The sequence below is a fragment of the Hippopotamus amphibius genome, chromosome 2, assembly GCF_030028045.1.
Source record: "Hippopotamus amphibius kiboko isolate mHipAmp2 chromosome 2, mHipAmp2.hap2, whole genome shotgun sequence".
NCBI classification, from domain to species: Eukaryota; Metazoa; Chordata; class Mammalia; order Artiodactyla; family Hippopotamidae; genus Hippopotamus; species Hippopotamus amphibius.
Window position 1 is genome coordinate 147,259,082 of NC_080187.1, and position 22,072 is coordinate 147,281,153.

Sequence of the window (22,072 nt, forward strand, 5' to 3'; positions counted from 1 at the left end):
GCACCTCTGGGACCAAGAGACCCAGTAGAAGGCTCTGGGCTGGCAGGTGGTTGCCCTTTAGGGGCAGGGCTGACCTGCAGAGAGGTCGTTACCTCTAGCGAGTTCAGCTTGAGAGTGCAGGCAAAAAGAAACCTCTCCATACCCTACTAGGGACGGGGCCCAGAACCCTTCATACCTGCCTGGCGGGGCTCTGTGAGAGGACAGGGCAGGGAGCTCAGACAAGGGTAGGGGTGGCCAGCCCCAACCCCCTTTCTTCCTTATCAGAATATTTTCCCTTATGATGCACTTTTACAGGAATGGGATTAATGGGTCAAAGGGCATATCACACACCCTCATTTTTCTGATTAAAAAAATTAACAATGAAAAATAAACAAAAATCCCCAAGGACAAAACATTTGATCAGCTTCCCAACCAGTGGTGGCCAAGCTAACCTGTTTCCTAGGTTGGAGTTCTGTCCAGAGTTTGTCTAAACTCAGCAGGTTTTCCCCCTTTGCTTGGCTCTGATTAAAAAATTACTGAGTCAATTATAATTTTTAAAAGTTATTTTACAGCTCTTCAACTATGAACACAGGCTTGACGAACGTACAACTCTATAGAGGGACCTTTTGAATGATAATGCTTGCTTTTGTCATAAACTCATCTGTAGTCTGGAGTTTGCCCATTTGCAAAAGAGAGAATATACACACAATTTGGCAGGAAAAGTAGGGCCCAACCCTTCCTTGTGACAAGAAGGCCCTGCTAAAAATGCTGGGATGTTAAAATGGCTACAAGTTAGTGGTGCTCACACACTCACTTAGCTAGAAACATACTGCATTTAGGGAGATCTGATAGTTCCCCCGCTGGGGCCCTCTGACCCCACCCTCACCTCCTTCCAAAATCTCTCCCACTGACTCCCCACTTGACTGAGGACTTCCTCGGCACCCATATGCCTAGCGTGTCACCATTAGTGACCTGTATTTGTTGGTTTGCTGCTTTGTAAACAGCATTCTATTGTTATTAAGCAGATACAGACTACCTCTTACACCTGAACTGCAACAGAATGCTTGTATTTAACTGTATTATTATTGGCAGATTCTGCAATGCAAGATTGTTGAGGGCTTCCTCAGCAACCAAGACTTGATTCTACCTGAAATGAGACCACAAAAGCTTCCCTTCCCTTTTCTTTAAGCTCCACGAGGGCAGGGAATTTGTTGGCCTTCTTCAGGATTGTGTCCTATTACCTGGAAGGGTGTCTTGCTGAATGAATTAAAGAATCAATGAATCAATGAATTAATCAGGGGTCATCTTTCGACACGACTACTTCCCCCTCTCGCACTTCTGTGTGGTTGCTATTCACTGGATAAATTTATAATCAAGGGTCTTCATGATAGCTTCAAATGATTAATTAAACCAGAGAGTCAGGCTGAGTCTGACCACACACATTTCCAGGGCTAGCTGGCAGCTGTTTATGCTGAGGGCACATGTTAAGTCCGCTGGATACCACGTAGTTGCGGGACATCTGTCTCCCACCTTCGCTGGTTCGGCACCTCATCAAACGTGAGCTAGTTTAGCAGCAGCTAGATTTCGCTAACTATAGCAAGCTGGCGCTGGCTTCTGAGCCTGGAACTGGCTCTGGCTAGTGGGGAGGTGCGCTACTGGGATGAGAAGCCAGAGGGAGGGGATGGATCACTGACAAGCGGTTCCATAGACTCAACTAGGAGGGATTTACCGGAAGCATGAACTCCTGTGTGGCCCCTGCAGAGGCAGACGAGCCCTCCTCGCTCCACCTTGGTGTAAAGGAAGCATGGCTGCCACCATCCCACTGCTGAAAAGGCTCAGTGCCCTCAAGCCTTGGCAGGGAAAAAAAGGTTACGCTGGTTTAAAGTAAGGCACTTGTCTTCTAGCAAGTAGATCTCATTAAAATGTTAGGGGGACCTGAGACCTGGGCAGCCCCAGCACACACAGGGCAACAGTGTCTCTCTGACCTGCTGCCAGCTCCTGTGGGTAGGGCCACAGGATCTTAGCCTTAGCATTAGTTCTCTATGCTCTAGAGCAGGGGTCTGCAACCCCAGGGATCTAATGCCTGATGATCTGAGGTGGGGCTGATGTAATAATAATAGAAATAAAGTGCACAATAAATGTAACACACTTGAATCATCCCGAAACCATCCCCCCCACCCCCACACCCCCAACCTATCCTTGGAAAAATTGTCTTCCACGAAAACAGTTCCTGGTGCCAAAAAGGTTGGGGACCGCTGCTCTAGAGGATAAAGTTGCCTGTTTCTCTCCTCTTTGCAGGAGGCTGATGTGACAGTGACTATGAGTATCAAGATCTTTGAGGTCTCAAAGAGGAGTGGTGTAGACCACGTCTGTAAAATGTGTAGCACAGGTGTTGGTTAGTTTCATAGTTTAAACCTTTGCCTTAGTTTTGACGCCTCGGATTGGCAAACGTGCGAGTCATGTGCTTGGCCAGCAGCAGGTGGCGCTGTTGCAGCAAAATGAAATGCTGTCATTTACGATTCACTGTGATGAGAACCAAACTTGTCCTACATCCTCCTGCTTATCAAATCCAGTGCTCTCTGAACACAAAGTCAGTGTTCACAGTAATTGTCCAGCACTTGGTTTAGGAAAGGACTCCAGCGATTCTGATTTTTACACATCTAGAAGCCTTGGCAAAAACTGGACCACTTGTCAGGTGAGAGCAGGCGGGGCCTCCTTCCTCGGATCTTGCGGCGGGCCCTTTGCTCATTGCTCTAATATCCCAGTCACTGGGCAGGATGGGACTCTGGTTAACTGGTTACGTAATGGCTACAAATCCGGAGTGGAATATTTCTAGCCAAGCCAACCTAGAGGAACATGTCCTGGCTCACCAGAGTGTAGAGGGGAGTGAAGGGGAGGATTTCCATCAGGAGGACAAGGGGACTAGCCTAGTCCCGCAATACTAGAGCTGGAGAGACCGCTGAGGTCCCCAGGCCCAACGACTGCTAAACGTGGCTAAATCTCAGGAGTCACCTGTGAGGTGTGTCCAAATGCAGATTCCCGGCCCTGGGCCCCAGATTCATGAATCAGGATCTCCAGGGCTGGGGCCCTGGAAAATGAATTTATTTCTAACATGATCCCCCAAGCGATTCTTAACGAAGCGAGGCCATCGCTAGTTCGCTAGACTGGTCTTTGTGATCCACTGATCTAGCCCACTTCCCAGTTTACAGTGAATAATGATGACAATTAACCATTACTTAACGTTCTGTGTGCCTGGCACTGTTCCAAGCAGTTCACACCCATTCACTCATTTGACCCTCACAATGGCGCCATGGGGTAGGTACCATTTATTACTATTGTCATCTCCATATTGCAGGTGAGGAAAACTGGGACCCAGGCCTTGGCCCTGGAACTCGGGAAAGGTTCCAGCAGGGATGTCTTTCACATCTATTTTTGGGTACATTTAAATTCTCCGTTTTGGCCAGCTTTAAGGCTCAGGCAGAGGCTGAATTCTGAGTCTGCATTTGCCTTTTGGATGTGTTGACTTCAAATTCCAGTAATAGATATTTTTAGAAATAACATAGCCCCTTATCTATTAGAAAATGACAAAAATAGTTTAAACTACACCATGAGAGATATAGATGAGGCAAAAAGGAAGGATTCATTAATTAACTATAAGAACTGTTTGGCATTAGACTGGATCAATCAGGGATTATTTTTGTTTTTGTTTTTACTTTTTTGTGTGTTTTTGGATTTCAAGAGTTCTTTAATAACTGGTCATACCCATTTGTGATACAAAAGACATGATCATGAGAAGTGAGTACAGGAAAAAATATGAATGCATTTAGAGTCTGGAGAGATGTGTGTGTGTGTATGAGTGTGTGTGTGTGTGTGAGTGTGTGTTGATGACTCTGAAGTGATCTAGGACAACACTGATCTGGGGAGTGGGGTCAGAGCAGATGACAATGCCCTCCTAGGACTCATCCTGCCACGTTCTGCTATCAGGAGACTAAGGGGAGAGGTCACCTCTTCTGTGTGATTCTTGGATGCCTGAGAGAGATGACTATTTGATGGTGAGGGCACAGATCAAATGGTTTCTATGTATCCTTTCCAGATGCCATCTGAGACTCAACTCTTTAGTAGATAGGAGGAACCTGGGTTATAAGGCCCAGCTCTCAGACCCTGGTTTGCCAAGTCTCCTGTGTTTTCATAAACCCACAGTTCTACAAAACTCCTGGAGCATGAACAGAGTAAGTCATCTCACAGAGACTCCAGAGGGAAACAGCAGCTACTAAGGGGGGCTTTGGCTTATTCAATTACAGATCCGCTCCCCGAATAGACCTGCATACCCCAGGCTTAAGGAGTCTGACAGGACAACTCCAGTGTATGATATGGAAGCAAAACAAGGTGAATCCAAGACCCAGAAATTTCTGCCCAGTCTGCCCCAGCATTTCCCCTGCTCTTCATGGGCCAGTGTCTGGTGCACCAGGGCATCTCAATAAACGTGCGCTAACTGGAGGACCGACGGCAGAAAGAAGTGGGTGCACACAGCCGGGATTACTTACCTCAGTGCGCTGTAGCCCTGGCACACGCTGACGCAGCACAGAACCTTTTCTTGGTTGGCTTGGGTCTCCCCCAAGTATTTACACACGATGTTCCCACCCAGGCTAAAGCCCACGACCACCAGCTGGGTCAGGGGATATGTCTTCTTGATGTAGTTTACCATGGCTCCAAATTCCCAGGTGCAGCCTGTGGGCAGAGGGGTAAGATGACTTGGTTATTTCAGGTGCAACAAAGATTGGAGAAAATGTGAGCTGGAAGGTGACTAAGTGGGTATCAAGATACTAACAGAGAGAGATACATATGTATACAGCCAGCCCTCTGTATCTGCCAGTGCTACATCTGTGGATTCAACCAAATACAGGTTGAAAATAGTCAGAAAAAAAAAATCCCAGAAAGTTCCAAAAAGCAGAATTTGAATTTGCCATGCACCAGCAGCTATTTACACAGCATCTACATTGTATTAGGTATTATAAGTAATCTAGAGACGTTTTAAAGTACACAGGAGGATGTGCATAGGTTATGTAAAAACACTATGTCATTTTAGATAAGGGACTTGAGCATCTGTGGATCTTGGTATCCATGGGGATCCCGGAGCCAATCCCCTGAGGATACTGAGGGATGACTGTATAGGGTGTGTGTGTGTGTGTGTGTGTGTGTGTGTGTGTGTGTGTGTACGTGTGTAGAGAGAGAGGGAGACACACATCCAGCCAGACAGACTTCTCTTTGGCTACTTGCAGCGAAGTTCCCAGATGCCCCTCAGTATAAAAGGAAACATGGCATTAGTAGTGCCCATGAGGGTAGAGACCACGTATCAAACCCTTGTGCAATGCTCCTTTAAAGATGGTTTGTGAGAAACCTATCTGGATACTCACAGAAATCAAAACAGATATGTAGGGTGTGCACGAGCACCTGTGTTAGCACACATATGTAAACAAAAGCAAGAGCAATGCTTTTTGGGATTAGCTTCTTAGGCTACAAAATAGGATATTATACCCACATGTACAAAGATTCATGGTGTTAAGAAAAGTACCAAGTGGATGTTATTTACAGGATAGCCTTGTCAGTATGGGGAAGGGAAGGAGAAACAAACTTCAGTCCAGAGAGACGGCCAAGATGCTCTGTGGGATTAGGATAAAATGTTCTCAGTGACGTAGGAACAGGTGCCAAGGGAGACAGACCCATTCAGAAACACACAGAGGAGACTTCTGAACAGAGAGGGTGTTTGGGCCGAGTTTGCCCAGGAGGGATGAGGTCAACTGGTGTCCCCTTGGGAAGTTGGTGAAGTCATATTTTGTCTCAGCTTTGCTAAGAGGAGGAGGTTAGTGGCCATATACGTGAAGGGGTTCAGCACATCTTCTCACGTCCAACCCCAGACTTGGCAGGGAGACATCTTAAAATGAAATCTAACAGGGAAAGTGGGGGATTTGGGCAAGAAGTATGTACAAGACAGACCAGCACGAAGACAATATGGATTTTGTTCGCTGAAAAAAAAAAAAATGAAAACAGACTTGTTCCACATCCTCCTGCTATCAAATCCAGCTCAGAGGGTTGGACATTCCTAAGACAGTTGAATGGCTCCTTTCCTAACCTGCAAACCCTGAGGGACACCACCTTCTGAGCCGGGGCAAGCTCCTCTTTGGATCTGTCTTCCTCTTACAGTGGGACACAGCCTAGGCCAGGCCAGCACAGCCCCACGCAGAGGCTCTCAACCCACAGGGTACACAGAATCACCAGAAGACGGTGTTAAAAACGGGCATTCCTGGGCTTCATCCCTAAAGAAGATTATTCAGTAAGATGGTGGCCAGGCCCAGGAATCTGCATTAAAAAAATTTTTTTGAGTAGGTTACTCATGCACATGGCACAAAACTCAAATGACATAAAAGATGTGGTAAAAGGTACTTTTCTATATTCTTTTTAAAAATACCAATGGCAGCATACATATTGCTTAGTACTGTGTTGTTTTTTTTTTAAACAATATGTTTTGGAAGTCATTGCATAACAGTACACATAAAGCTGCCTTCTTTTTATTTTTATTTTTAATGAGGTATAACATACACCCAGGAAAGTGCATAATCGATGAATCTGTGCATTTTACACCCACATAACCGCTGTGCAGATCAAGATATAGAACATTCCCGACACTCCTGGAGGCCCCCTCATGTCTCTTTCCAGACAAAATCCCCCAGACTGTGACTGATGACTGCAATCTCAAAGTATTGGGAGCTCCTGAGGCTCAGAAGGTGGCAAAAGGTGCTTAAGACTAGGGGAAAAACTAGGGGCCAAGAGCTGCTCCTCCCAACATGGAAAGGCCCAGGTGTCCCCTGAGAAGGAAGCATGTCTCTTTTTCTCCAGTGAGATATAAGAGATCAAGTCTCCTATCTTTCTCCCTCCTGCACCCAGCAGAAGCTGGGGCACCTTGCAGGCCTTCAATAAATAGCTGATGAATTGAGTGGATTCTGACGGCCTCTGATGGGTCCTGGTGAGAGCCTCCTGGCAGAACAAACAAGCTGGTCCAGAGGGAACCCTGACTCTTAACTTTGGAATCTGAAATGCCAGACTTTTGTCCCTACTTAGGTCATTTATCCAAGTTTCTCTTTTTAAAAAGGTAGCAACAGGGGCTTCCCTGGTGGCGCAGTGGTTAAGGATCTGCCTGGCAATGCAGGGAACACGGGTTCGAGCCCTGGTCTGGGACAATCCCACATGCTGCAGAGAAACTAAGCCCAAGCGCCACAACTACTGAAGCCCGCGTGCCTAGAGCTGGTGCCCTGCAACAAGAGAAGCCACCGCAATAAGAAGCCTGCGCACTGAAATGAAGAGTAGCCCCCACTCTCCACAACTACAGAAAGCCCACGCATTGCAAAGAAGACCCAACACAGCCAATGAATAAATAAAAAAATAATTTTTTTAAAAAAGGTAGCAATAGAAGGAATGTTATATCTCTAGGAAATGCTAGGTTTAAAATGCAGAGATGTGATGTAAAAGAGGGGGTCTTTAAACACACTCAGCTGATATCACAGCTGCTCAGGCACAAAACAAATAAAAAAATCAGAAATCCTGTTAGAGATATTTGTTTACCTCTCTTAGGCCATAAGAGGCCTTAAAAACACAGCCTTAATGAGGCATTCTGGGCTCATGGCTGAGTGAAAGAGCTCTGTGGTCACACTGTCTAAGGTAGGCCCATTTAGTGGCCCCAACTGCTTCCCGTGATGACAAGCCAGTCCTGGGGTACCAGGAAAATCCACACCTCTGGGCTCCCTGCTGGAGGCTCAGAGTCCACAGATACAGGATGGGGTCTGGCAATGGGTACTTTTAACAAGCAATCCAAATGATTTTTATCCGGAGGGAACTTTGGAAAATACCTTGGGCAAGTTACCAAACCATTCTGGGTCTGTTTCTTCATCTGTAAAATGGGGGCAATAATGGTGAATACCTTATAGAGTTGGTTGCAGGACTGAGTAAAGTGATATTGGTAAAAGGCTTAGACCAGGACATAGTGCATATTCAATGTTAACGATTATTATAACTGTTACTTCGCTTTTATTTTTAAAATATCATTTAAGTACACCCACGTTCATACCAGCTTTATTCACAGCAGCCAAACGGTGGAAGCAACCCAAGTGTCCATCAACAGATGAATGGATAAACCAAATGTGGTACATGTATACAATGGAATATTATTCAGTCTTAAAAAGTAAGGAAATTATGACACGTTGCACAATGGATGAACCTTGAGGACATCATGCTAAGTGAAATAAGCCAGACACAAAAGGACACATACTGTATGATTCCACTTATATGAAGTACCAGGAGTAGTCAAATTCATAGAGACAGAAAGTAGAATGGTGGCTGCCAGGGGCTGGAGGGAGGGACAATGGGAGTTGTGTAATGGGTATAGTTTTAATTCTGCAAGATGAAGAGCGTTCTGGAGATTGGCTGCACAACATTGTGAATGTACTTAACACTACTCAACTGTACATTTACAAATGATGAAAACGGTAAACCTTTGTGTATTTTACCACAATTTTAAAAAATCACTTAAACAAGGAATTGTAGCTTAACACCTGAAAAGGCCAATCTAGATTTCTAAATACTTCTCCAAAGCAGTTCTTTGATCTGATCGCACATTAGAATTAACTGGGGATCTTGTAAAACAACAAATACTAATGCCTGGGCCCTCCCCAAACTAATTAAATCAGAATATCTGAGGGGAGGACCTGGTATGCGTGTTCTTTTACGAGCTCTCCAGGTGATTCCAAAGGCATCCAGGGCTGAGAACCACTGGTCTAGGGAACAAGGATCTCTTCAGCTCAGATGGATAGGAGAAAGCATTTTTTAAGGCATGCGCTCACTTAGTCTCCGAGCCAGCCTTTTCAGACTTCCCTTTCAACTTGCAGTAAGCAACCTTCCCACATGGGGGCACTGCTCTGCCTTTTGGAAGCTTCTGAAGCAGGGCTGTGGCCCTGGTAGCTGCCTTCCAAATATTTCTTTAAAGCCAGGTTTCCGTAGTGGGTGAGCTCTTGCTCAACCCAACCGGGCACCTCTTCCGGGCCCACCAAACTCCTAACAAAAACAATCTTTAAAGCTCTAACTACATATAATTGCTCTCTCGTAATCGTTCTTATAGAGTGAATCAGAAAAGCTGCATCAAGGTTAAATATTACTGCAAGAAAAATGCACTAACCCAGCAGTTCTCAAAGTGTGGTCCCTGGCCCAGAGGCATTAGCATTGCCTGGGAATTGTTCAAAATGAAAGTTCTTATGCCTCAGGCCACCTACTGAATCAGAAACTCTAGGGGTGGGGTCTAAACAGAGGGCTCATTAAGGCACAGATTTCTAGGCCCCACCTTCAGAGTTTCTGATTCAGGAGGCCTGGGTGGGATGAGAAATGCATTTCTAACAAGTTCCCAGGCAATGTTGGTCCAGGGAACACACTTTGAAAACCCCTGTCTGAGCTGATAGGAAAGGTGGGTAAAATCTTCAATTTTCTGTTTCTTTTGTCTTTTAAAAGGGGCAGTTCAGAGAGATGCTTCAGTCACTCATAATTAAATAAATGCAAATTAAAACAATTCACAATCTTTTTCCACTGCCCATATTAGAAAATATAAAGTTTGCGGATACCCAGCAGTGGGGAGGGTGTGGGTACCAGGCCACTCATGTGGGAGCGGGCACTGGAATAGCCTTCAGAAGGCAATACGGTAACATCTATTAATGCTTTTAAAAGGACAAATATTTGGTCCTGCAATTCCACTTTGGGAGACTTTATATTGCAGATGTGTGCAGAGATATATGTGCAAGAGTGTTCAATGCAGCGCTGTTTGCAGCAGCAAAGGATTGGAAATAACCTAAATTTCCATCAGTAGAGGACCGGTTAAATTGCTGTGAAAAAGAATGACTAGAGTCCAAGCTGCTGATTCGGAATGACTCCGAGCCAGCTTACTGAGGGACAGAAACAAGGGTGGAGCACTGGGATGGCACCATCTCCTGTGTCTACTTGTGTTTTTAAGGGATTATATGTGCACATATCTGATTGAATATTTGCTGAAAAACTGTAGCAGATATTGTTTACTTGAAGAGGAGGACCGCGGGTTAGGGTGGGAGGAAAACATAGTTTGACTCATTGTTATATAGACTTTTGCACCGTTTGAATGTTCTTACTGTGTATACATATTACTTTTTCAATAAAAATCCAGCCAGTTAAAAAATCTAGAGAATAAAAAAATTAAGTTTTTATTTTTAATAAAATTTTTATTCTTTTAATAAAAGAATTTAAAAATCTAAAGAATAATTCCTTAAAAAGATGTTTAAATCTCCTTGGACCAGTTTCAACTATGCTAAATACACCCAACACATCCCTCATGCTGGGGTAGTGATGTGTGCAGCTTGTGATGGGGACATTATTTTCCTGCATAAGAAATGGTAGTGAGGGATTTATTTTCAACTGTTACTACCACCATTTCCTTGAGTCTGCCTAATTTTTTCATCCCTTGGCTAATTCTTTGTATCTTTAAGTTTTGTTCTAACATTGAATGAACCTCTATTAGATTACAAATCGCCATAAAGTGAAGATATTTTTGGTCTTGTGCACCACTGTATCTGTGGGGCCAGGTGTTTAGCAGGCACTCAATCGGTAACACCTAAATGAATGGGAAGGAGGCACTATGTTCCAGGTCCTGTACTAGGAACTTACACACAGATGAGAAAGCAGATTTAAAAGGACAAAATGACTTCCCCAACCTTACACAGTGAGTGAGTGAGTGGGAGCAATGGGCTTTGGACCCATGTCTAACCCCAAAGCCCAAGTCATTTGCCTTGTATCCTAAATGTATGTAATTATACTGCTGGGATTTATTTTTTGATTGTGAAAGCCTTACTTTCTCACCATCTGATTCCTATCTATCTTTATCCAGGTTTGAGACTTAGAGGAGACGTTCAGATGTCACTGGGGCAGTTATAAAACTCGGATTTTGTAACTCAGATCTGCTACACTACTGAGGAGCAATTACAGCTAATTGTGTAGGCACTTTGGGAGCCTCAATTTAATTAAATCCAAGCACGTCTGATCTGGATAAAAGGCCAGGCCTGCGTAATCCTGGATAAACTGTTGGGTGTTTTGTGAAGAGCTGCCCTCTCTCCCAGGCAAGGGAAAGGCAAGGACATGGTGTCCACCCAGCTCCAGGATCAGCCTTCTGGTAGACGCTGTGTCCTCCCATGATCTCCATCTGATGTCAGTTACCAAACACCCTCTGTGTCTGGGAAGCCCTCCCTGGGCTCTTTTGTTAAGATCTGCAGCAATCTGATTTTTAATACTAGGAGGATTTTAATGAGGTTCTATGTATTTAATCCTTCAAAGATTAGCACCAGTAACAAGATTTAGGTACATAATCTTTTTTTTAAACGTTTCTATAGCCCACTTTTTAAAAAAATTTAACCATATTTAACTGTATACTTCAGTGGCAATAAGTACATTCACATTGTTGTACAATTCTCACCATCATCCATCTCCCGAATTTTTCACTTGCCTAAACTGAAACTCTGTCCCCATTAAACACTAACTCCCCATTCCCCCTTCCCTCCCACCCCATGGCCCCTGGCATCTAACAGTGTGCTTTCTGACTCTGTGAATGTGACTCTTCTAGGTACCTTGCATAAGTGGAATCAAACAGTATTTGTCTGCACCTAATGTACATTGGAATGCATTTTTTTAAAATTTTTTTAAAATTATTTATTTATTTATTTATTTTTTTGGGGGGGTACACCAAGTTCAATCATCTGTTTTTATACACATATCCCCGTGGAATGCATTTTTAAGGTTAACTTAATACATGTCCTGCAAACAGATTGTACCCTTTTCCCCCCTATGCTATACAGTAGGCCTTCATATAATCTTGCTGCAGCTTTTTAAGACAAGATGAAATATGAGTCACTAACCTGGCCTTAGAGAGATGAGTACCACAGGCCTATCTTGGGAAAGCAAACCGCCAAGGACAGGAAAGACCTTTTTCTTGTATCTCCCTCCCCCAAATAAAGACAACGTTAAGGCTGCCTGAAAGCAACAATTTCAAAGCCATATTCCCCAAAATGGCACTAACGTGACTAAGTAGGCTCAAATACAAGGACCCAGACACTTGGTGTCCCTTGTGGATGGAGACTTTGAGTCATCTCTGTATCTTCCACGCCAGGCATATGGTGGGTGTGCCGCTGGTGTGAACTGGGTAAGAAGGAAGTTTGACTCACGTGGCATGAAAACACACAGTATCAGCCAGCATGACTGTGCAGGGGACGGGAAAGAACCACCTAAACACGCTTCCCACTAAATTTAACCCAAGAGAATGATCTGGCCAGCTTGACTTGCTGGCGGGCAGCTGTGAGCCCAGCAGCCCCTAGCATTTTCATAGTGAAGGTGTGTGAGTCACTTCTGAGAGCTGCGGGCAAGGCACTGCAAAGCTGAGTCACTCGCGAAGAAAACAGCTGTAGAAATAAAGTGAGCGGCCTCTTTGCCCACCCTATTAATTGGCCTTGTCTTTATTTCTGAAACAAAGATTTTCGCAAATGAGTGCTTTTGGCTTTGTTTCTGCAGGAACAGGATGCTGAAAACTGCCCTCTTCTGGCAGAAAGTTAAATATTCAGATCCCAGCCTGAAAGGGCAGACCCGTGGGTGCTTCTCCACAGTTCTGTTCGCAATATTACTCCCCAACACATGCCCTAAACTCTGCGCCCCTCCCTGGGCACCCTCTCAATGCTCGGTGACTCTCAGCAGATGGTCTGGTCAGATGTTTTACTAAGATGGCTGAGCTTCTGCAAATTCACTGCCTTCACTTTCCCATTCTCCCTCTCTCTTCACCCACCTGTCCTCCCTCCTCCCTTCCCACGGTGTCCTTCTGCCATGATAACACTCGGCGGCTGCAGAGGCGACACAGTTCCTGGCTGTCATCTGGAATCATGAATACAGTTCAAAGCGGAGTCTGCATCAGTTAAGACGGTAGATGTGAGAAAGTTAGAGAACCATTTATGTTCATAATCTAATCAAATATCTTCGGGTAGGCTGAGCAGTACAAAGTAGAAGCTTCTTGCAAATTACGGTCTGCAACTCTTTGTGGTAAAATGTCTTGGATCATGGGTGATCTCTACAGCATGCTGTACGGCAGGGGGACCATACACCCTTGCTTGCCTGAGAGAGTCCTGGAGTTTTTCTTTTATTCTGATGCAGTTATTAGGTCCTCTTTCACTATCAAAAGTGACCCAGTTGGGATGCTAAATTATATGGTCACCCCAGGTACAGGGCCTCCCTCCCTTCTAAGATGGAAATGCTATCCTCTAAGCAAGGCAGTTTTCTGATCTTACATTGAGATTCCAAAAGACAGTTTAAAAAACAAACAAAGAAATTCCAGTATTAAATCCAACTGCACATTAATGAGTTCTTCCCCCAAGCAATAGAAGATGATGCTGTGATTTCAGGCACCCCTTCTCAGCTTGATGTCTAATGTAAGAAAGCCAAATGTTCAGAAATAAGGGAAGGGCCCACTTCACTGTTTAAACTCACAGGAAAAGGGAATTTAAATAGTTTGAAACATTTGAGATGCCAAAATGTCCTAGGTTGGTGTTCAGTCATAAGTTCTTAGGAGGCTCATAATTCTAAGAGACTCAGTCATCTTAGGGGGGCCAATGCCAGGTTATTACTTTTATTCTTTTCATTGACATAGAAAAGAGTTTTAAAAAAATCCTAAATTTTTTCTCTAATCAAGATCAAACTCATGGACCCTTTGTTCACTTGGCTCTTAACTTTCTGGTCATAAGACTTCAAGAGTCAGTCTTAGAAATGGAGGTGAGAATAACCACAACTGGTTTATTCTGGTTTTTAGTTCATTTCTTCGGCTGGTGGACTTGATCTAGCGCTACCTTGCTCTAAATATGAATACTGGACTGTTGGGATAAGGCATTGAGCCAAAGACAAAGAAGGAGAAGAATACTTCCAGAATTAACTGGTCCCCTGCAGCATCACTGACAAAATCACTCATATTTCAAACACTGTCTAGGTTAGAAAATCAATTAAGTCAATTGTCCACTACTGCAGTGTTCCAACTAAAGATTAGCCTCTGTATGAGAAATAACATTTCAAAAAAATCTTCAAGACTTCTATGTCTTCCTTCATTTTCAAGTATTATTCATTGAGCTCATCCAGATGATAGGGTTTTGGGCCCAGTCTGATCCAGCAAAGTATCCTATTTAAATAGGAAATTCAAAAGACTGATAACTTTTACCCTTGCGGGTTCTACTAGTCATTCTAACAGTTTCACATTTTGTCTTTGCTCAGATCAGATAATGTCACTTAATTCGTCAAAAGGGAAATCTTTAATATCTGCTGGTTAAAAAAAATCTATGAACGATTGTGAGGCAAGTAATGAAGAATTTTTTTAAAGAATGAAAATAATTTTAAAAATAATTTTAAAATAAAATTTTAAATATAGCTAATAAACATGTACTACAATAAAAACAACTTGCCAGTACTGCCTTTGAATACAGAAGCCAGCAACACGGAGCTGGAGATGTGTGACTCCCCCACCGCAGGGCCCACCAGATTTGGCAAGGAGCCAATACTGAAGGTTATAAAGCTGCAAAGCAAGCACCGCATCCTTCAAAATAACCGCTGGGGCCGTGCCATCCACACATGTAAAAAGAGTCAGAAGTCAGACCAAACTCGAAACAGAAATTTAAACTCAGTAAACACAGCTTCCCAAATTGGCCCTTGTGAAAGTTCACAGGTGATCAACTATTTGAAGCTGACGCAGAGGCTAGGCGACTTAACTGTCCAAGTAAATTTCTGCCTTTTCTCCTCTAAGTGGGCTCACAGAAAACACAAAGTAAGAGTGAAAGACTAATAAAGACAGTAACCATTGCCATTTGCTGGTATTTGCTGGACCCCATGCTGTGTACTTTTATATGAATGCTAACTTCCCCGACTGTGGAATTCAAATTCCCATCTGTTGGACTCTGAAACGCTGCTTTTTCCTTATGCAGGCATTTCCTGAGCATCTCTCTCTATGTGATACACTAGATGCGGGAGATTAACAAAAACATAATATAAAAATTAAAAACTGAAATCTGGCCTCTGTCCTTAAAAAGGCTGCCGTTGGTACATATTCTTTGTGGACAAGCCCAGCCAACAAGTAGACTGACTGGGACTCCCCCCGCCCCCCGCCCCCCCAGTCCCTCGATGGTGAGCTGTTCCTCGCTAGAATGGGAGCTTCAGAAAAGCTGGGACGTGGATTCCCGCCTGTATTCTCATCACAGGGTCTGGCCTCACGAGTGTCTGTAGGATGTGAGATAAACAAACACCAGAGCCCAAACCCACCAGGCCTATTTCTGTGGCTCTGAGAAGCTCATGGCTGCTCTTTTGCCTTAAACCTAAAATGTAACCAACTGGGAACTATTTCCTTACTCCTTAGAAGCACTGGCAGGATACAGTCCCTCACACGGAAAGGCTATGTAGCCTGTTGTTCAAAAGCGTGGACTCCAGGACTAGACTGCCTGGAGTGGAAACCTGGATCTCCCACTCGTCAGTGTCGTGATCTGGAGCAAGTTACTGAACTTTTTTTTTTTTTACTGGAGTGTAGCTGACTTACAATGTTGTGTTAGTTTCGGGTGTAAGCACTACAGCAAAGTGAATCAGTTATACATACACATGTCTCCACTCTTTTTAACATTCTTTTCCAATCTAGGTCATTACAGTGTATTGAGTAGAGTTCCCTGTGCTGTACAGCAGGTGCAAGTTCCTCAACCTCGCTGAGCCTCAGTTTCTTCATCTGTAAAAGGAGGATGACTGATTTAATACATCCTATAAAGCACTTAGAACAGTGCCTGGCACATGACAAGTGCTATGTAAGCAACAGCTACTAATAAAACAGTAATGACCACTACCACCATAGCAGGGACAACTCTTTTGAATGCTCCACTATCTCCCTGCTCCTCTTTCTTCTAATAAGCAATATCCTAAACAGGAAATGAACACTATGACAGAGGTGGTGTTGAGTTGGGGTTAAGAATCACGCGTGAATGCTGGTCCTGCCACTTACTGGTTGTGTGACGCCCAAGCCAGGTACTTAATTAACCGCCCTAAGCCTGGGAAGTGGGGACACTAACGCCTGCCTCTGAGGCATCAGGAAGATCAAGGGAAGTAACACCCGTGCGTGTCCAGTGTGTGCCTGGCTCTGTCAGTGAGACATAAATGGTAACTGCTGTCATGCAGGATTTCCCTTGATGAATTTACTGTTCAAAGGCAGCACGAAGCATTCGTGTGATTCTAAGTCACAAGAAAGTACGGTTATTCGTTTAGGAGATTCTTCTGTTCAAGAGATCTATTTTCAACAGTTTTTGATCGCATCAGCAAAGATGCCCAATAACAAGGGATTAGTGCTTACGTGGTTTAGAATAGAGTTAGTTTGATAAGCAGGAAAAGGTCTTTGGCCATTTTCTCAGAAAGAGAGGTCTGAGTGGGGGTGGCAAACAGGAAAAGAAGGATGAGGGCTCCATGCTGATGTTTCCAAAGGCCAGGAGGGTATCACAGTGACTGGAAGGCCTGTCGTCTGCTCCAGAGCAACACGGTTTGCACAGGGGCAGGTCACACAACCGTGAGACACACCTGTTTAAGACACGCTAGTCCACAAGACACGCTAGTCCACAACATCACCTTCTATCCACAAACTGTCATTTCCCATCCTTCCCCTCGGTCCTCACTCAGGCAACACCGACCTAGTGAGCACTTTCTATGGGCCAAGCAGGGTTCGAAGCCCCGAGGAGCTGCAGCAGGAGCACAAAGACCCCCAGCACTCGTAGAGGGGACTTTGGGGACGGAGAGACAGGAAAATAAACATGTAAACAAATACACCATTTCACCAAATCATAAGTGCCTTGAAGAATGTGAGGAGGGGGATTAGATAATGACTGGGGCCCAAGGGGAGTCATGGATGGGGTCTCCGAGAAGGTGCCATCTTCTTGGTCCAGTTCTAAATGACAAGAAGAGGGACTTCCCTGGTGGCTCAGTGGTTAAGAATCCACCTGCTAATGCAGGGGACATGGGTTCGAGCCCTGGGCTGGGAAGATCCCACATGCTGCGGGGCAGCTAAGCCTGTGCGCCACAGCTACTGAGCCCACAGATCACAACTACTGAAGCCCGCATGCCTAGAGCCTGTGCTTCACGACAAGAGAAGCTACCGCAATGAGAAGCCAGCGCACCGCAACGAAGAGTAGCCCCCACTCGCTGCAACTAGAGAAAGCTCACACATAGCAACAGCAACGAAGACCCAACGCAGCCAAAAAATAAAAATCAATGAATAAATAAGTTTATAAATAAAATAAAATTAAATAAATGACAAGAAGAAGCCTGGTGAGACCAGAGACGGGCCCTCCACATAGAACTTGGGCAGACCTGAGGTCAGTAGGCCCCTCAGGCCAGGGCCCGGTGCCCATGTATATTCTGGATGGGCTGTGGCATGTCCCAGGGATCAGAAGCCCCCTTCATGTCACATGCAGTCACCCCACATGGAGGAGGCTGACTTCACTGGGGGCCAAATAAAAATGAAGGGAAGGAGATTTCAAAGAGGCTTAAGAAACCTTTCAGCCAACTGCCATATATGGGACTTGATTTAGATCCTAAATTGAGCAAACTGTAATTCAGAAGTAAAACACCAAAAATAAAAACAAAAAACAAAGAAAGAAGTCTGCTGGGGAAACTGAACGGCTGTGAAGGAATACTGTTAATGTTTTAGGTGTGCTGATGGTATTATGCTATGTTTACGTTATGGACTGAATTGTGTCCTCCCCAAATTCACATGTAGAAGTCCTAAGCCCCAGTACCTCAGAATGTGACTGTATTTGGAGACAGGGCCTCTAGAGAGGTAGTTAAGTTAAAATGGAGTCATTGAGGCGGGCCCTAACCCAATATAATTGGTGTCCTTATAAGAAGAGAAGATTAGGACACAGACAGAGACACAGACAAGGACACACAGAGAGACAGCCATCTATAAACCAAGGAAAGAAGCTTTGGCAAACCTGCCAACACCTTGAACTTGGACTTCTAGCCTCCAGAACTGTGAGAAAATACATTTCTATAGTTTAAGCCACCCAGACTGTGGTACTTTGTTTTGGTAGCCCTAGCAAGCTAAAACATTTTACAAAGAGTCCAAGTACCTTAGCATCATCACACACGGAAACAGTCGCAGATGAGATGACAGTCTGTCTGGGACTCGCTCCAAAATAATCTTTGAAGGGGGATGCAGGAAGGGGGTGGTTTATACACGAAATAAGATTGGCCAGAAGCTGAGTGATTGTTGGGGTTCAGTGATGGGTACGCAGGGGTTTATTCTGAGTTCATTTTACTAGTCTCTCTACTTCTCTATATTTTGAACATTTCTATAATAAAAAGTTAAAAGAAAAAAACTGAAGAGGAAACAAAGAATGTTTACGACCTACATCTGTGGCTCTCAACCCAGGGAGGGGGGAGAACCTTTCACTCCTGGGGGCTGGTCCCTAGCCTTGGTATCTTTTAGAAGTTCCCGAGGGGAATTCCAATGTTGATAACCACTGACCTACACAAAGAACGAGAAGTTCTTTATGGGAGAAATAAAGGAAGCCTTGAAGGGAAGTTCCACATTCCTGGATGAGAAAATACTATAATGATAAACTTTTCCCAGTTAATTAATACAATAAAATTCCTATTTGAAAATTGTGATATAGTGTGCCAGAGTTCACCAAAATCTACTTTCCCTCTCTGGGAAGAACGCACCTCCCCCACACGACTGAAGTTAGACTTGACCATGTAATGTGCTTTGGCCAATACACTGTGACCTCTGTGGTGTTGCTGCAGCTGGGGGCTGCTCCATGAGCCTGGGTCCTTGGTGATGGGACACAGCACCCCCCAGCCAACCCAGGATGGGTTTGTCGTGTGCGGAAGAAATTAATCTTTGTTTTTAAACCAGCGAGATTTGGTGGTTGTTTCCATAGCATAATCTATTCCGTCTTAGACTGGTACAGAAACTCAATACAGAACTTGACAAAGTAATTCTACAGTTCAACTGAAAAAATAAATATGCAGAGAGGCAAAAGCACATGCTGAAGAAGCAGTGAGTCAGGGTGAATCCTATCAGCTATTAGGTCATATCAAAAAGCAACAGGAATTAAAAATGAAGAATAATAGGTGCAGAAATAAAAGTCAACAAATATATTTGTACTGAAGTATAGAAAGTCCATAAGCAGACAATTATTCAATACAAGAATGTGATGAAAATATTTCAGTTCTAGCTTGTTAACTGTTGAGCTGCCTCAGTTTACGAGTCAAAAGTAAGAAAGGTGGGCTTTGTGCTAATGTATCAGGCCACCGTTGTTGAAGGATGCGTCTTATTCACCAGGCCAGGGAAACATTAAAAACCTATTCTTTTTTTTTTAAATTTTTATTTCTTAAAATTGAAGTATAGTTGATGTATAATACTATATAAAGTACAAGTGTACAATACAGTGATTCGCAATTTTTAAAGGTTATACTCCACTTGTATTTATAAAATATTTGAATATCCTCCATGTTATACAACATATCCTTGTAGCTTATTTTATTTTTATATTTTTGGTAGTGCCATGTGGCCTGTGGGATCTTAGTTCCCCGACCAGGGATTGAACCCTTGCGCCCTTGGACTCCTGGACCACCAGGGAATTCCCCCTTATAGCTTATTTTATACCTAACAGTTTCTACCTCTTAGTACCCCCATCCCTTTACTGCCCCTCCCCCTTCCCTCCCCTCACTGGTAACCACTAGTTTGTTCTCTGTATCTGTGAATCTGCTTCTTTTTTGTTATATTCACTAGCTTGTTGTATTTTTCAGATTCCACATATGTGATATCATATAGTAAACTTGTCTTTCTCTGTCTGACATTTCACTTAGCATAACGCCCTCCAAGTCCACCTGTGTTGCTGCAAATGGCAAAATTTCATTCTTTAAAAACCCATTCTTTTAAACTAAAGTCATATCAATAGCACTTAAGCAAGCACTAACGCTTTCTCTAAGCTACCAAAGATGTTTTTTTTGGATTTCAATAGAGTGTCTGAGCTCTGGATTTGTGACCTAAGGTCACATTTGTTTGGCGTTATTAACCAATGGTTAAACAATGCACCCCAGTTAAAAGATGCGCTGATTAACAAAAGAACTAAATAGCACAACTAGAAAAATCATCTCTATCTTCTAGGTCACCTGTCTTTCTGGAAAACCACTAAAATACAATAAACTATAGGAATTTATTTCTAAAATCCTGACGAAACCAACAGTGACAACAAAAAAGGAAACAGTTAAATTACTATGAAAAACGTGGGGGCTGCGTTCACCCTAGATGGACTCACCTCACCCCATGGATTTTCCTTGCCCAGATTCTGCTCGCCTGCCTAGGGGTGCCATGCCTTTAAAAGGCAGCTATACTGTTATTTCCCCCACAGCCCCCTCCCCTCTATATATGAGCTCCGACCCATCCTCACCATGAGGACCCGGTTCAAATGCTTTTTCTGGGAGAACCCTTCCTTCCACGCATGAGTCCTTGCCTAGGGAGATGGGCTGGTTTCTCCGCGATGCTGCTGTGTGCCCAGCAGACCCTCTCTGCTGTGCACGCATCATACCGTCTTGTAATTATTATTGATATTCCCATCTTCCCCTGCAGAACACGTCTTATTTATCTGGGCCACACAGAGCACTGCTGATCTCTCACTAGCATTAATGGATCTTCAAGTATTTAATAAGACAAATATTTAATAAGTGGTTACTCTATGTTAGGCACTCAATTGCCTGCTAAGTTCTCAGTAACCCACATTTAATTGTAAAATTGCAACCCTCACTTAGCAGTTGAAGAGCCTGGAACTGAGGTTAAGCAAACTCAAGGCCGCACAGCCGGCCAGTGGCAGGGCTGGGATAGTCTCTCTGTTACCATGTCCCATCTGCTTCTTTAGCCACTAGACTCTCCAAGCTGTGTGTGAAGGCCCCCCAACCTGATCTCCTGACCCTGTGGCTCACTGCTCTGCGGGGGCGGGTGCCTGGACCACACAGACCCAGCTCTTTTCCTAGGATTCTGGAGACTGGGGAGGCTAGATCCAGGCTCTCATATTGCCTCTTCCACGTACTGGTTCTATCCCTGCCCGAATCACCTAACCTCTTTGTGCTTTAGTCTTTCCATCACAATTTTTTGCTAACCACCTCATGGGCTGCTGTGGAGGTGAAAGGGATCACGTCCATGGGAAACAGCGGCACTGTGTCGGGCACATGCTAAGTGTTCTCGCTGACATTTCTTGTCCTGTTGGCACTTCGTGCTGTTAGGGAGCACTCCCGTCCCAGGCCCTGCAGCCGAGCTACACCTCCCCATTCTCTACTCGTGCAGGCGAATTTGTATATCCAAGTACAGGACCTTATAAGTGTTCCCCATTGTTTTCATTTTTGTAAGATTCTGCCTATTTCTGCCTTTTGGATCCAAACCTGTCTCTCACTTACTTGCTACTCCCCGAGTGCCCGTGTTATGTGTAAATCTGGAGCTTCATTTATACCTTCAAGCCACTGACCAAACTGTTGAACAGAAGGGAGTCTGTAAAATGGGTGTCTTAAGGGGGAGTTCACACAGAGGAGGGGCGGGATGGGGCCTGACACGGAGCAGGGGCATCCGCTCATGCTTCCCTGCCCGCCCTTACACACCACCAAGGGCAGAATAAACTGGAGCAACCTCACTGGAGGACAATCCGACAATACGTACAAACATGCATAAAAAGTGCTGACTCTGAAATTCTACTCCTGGAAATTTATTCCCAAGAAGTCATTAAAGAGAAGAAAAAAATTCTATGTAAAAATACTTATAGCCTCATTATTTAAAATGCTGAAAAAGTTTAAATAACCTTAAATGGCTACAAAGAGGAATGGTTAAATAAACTGTAACAGGGTAATCGCAGCTATGTGGCTCTTTAAAAAGATTAAATATAATGACTATGCATCTTTATGTTAGTGAATATAAAGTTATTTAAATTAAGTCACCATGGATAAA

General features: G+C 44.1%; 1 protein-coding gene across 8 annotated transcripts in view; it reads right to left on the reverse strand.

The window, feature by feature from the left end:
* Positions 1–22,072, reverse strand: part of ABHD2 (abhydrolase domain containing 2, acylglycerol lipase) — a 108,583-nt gene that overhangs the window by 18,953 nt on the left and 67,558 nt on the right. For all 8 annotated transcript variants that reach the window (XM_057721534.1, XM_057721538.1, XM_057721540.1 and 5 more), the window contains one exon: positions 4,524–4,707. In XM_057721534.1, coding sequence (XP_057577517.1) covers positions 4,524–4,707 — 184 coding nt within the window. The remainder of the gene's footprint in view (positions 1–4,523; positions 4,708–22,072) is intronic.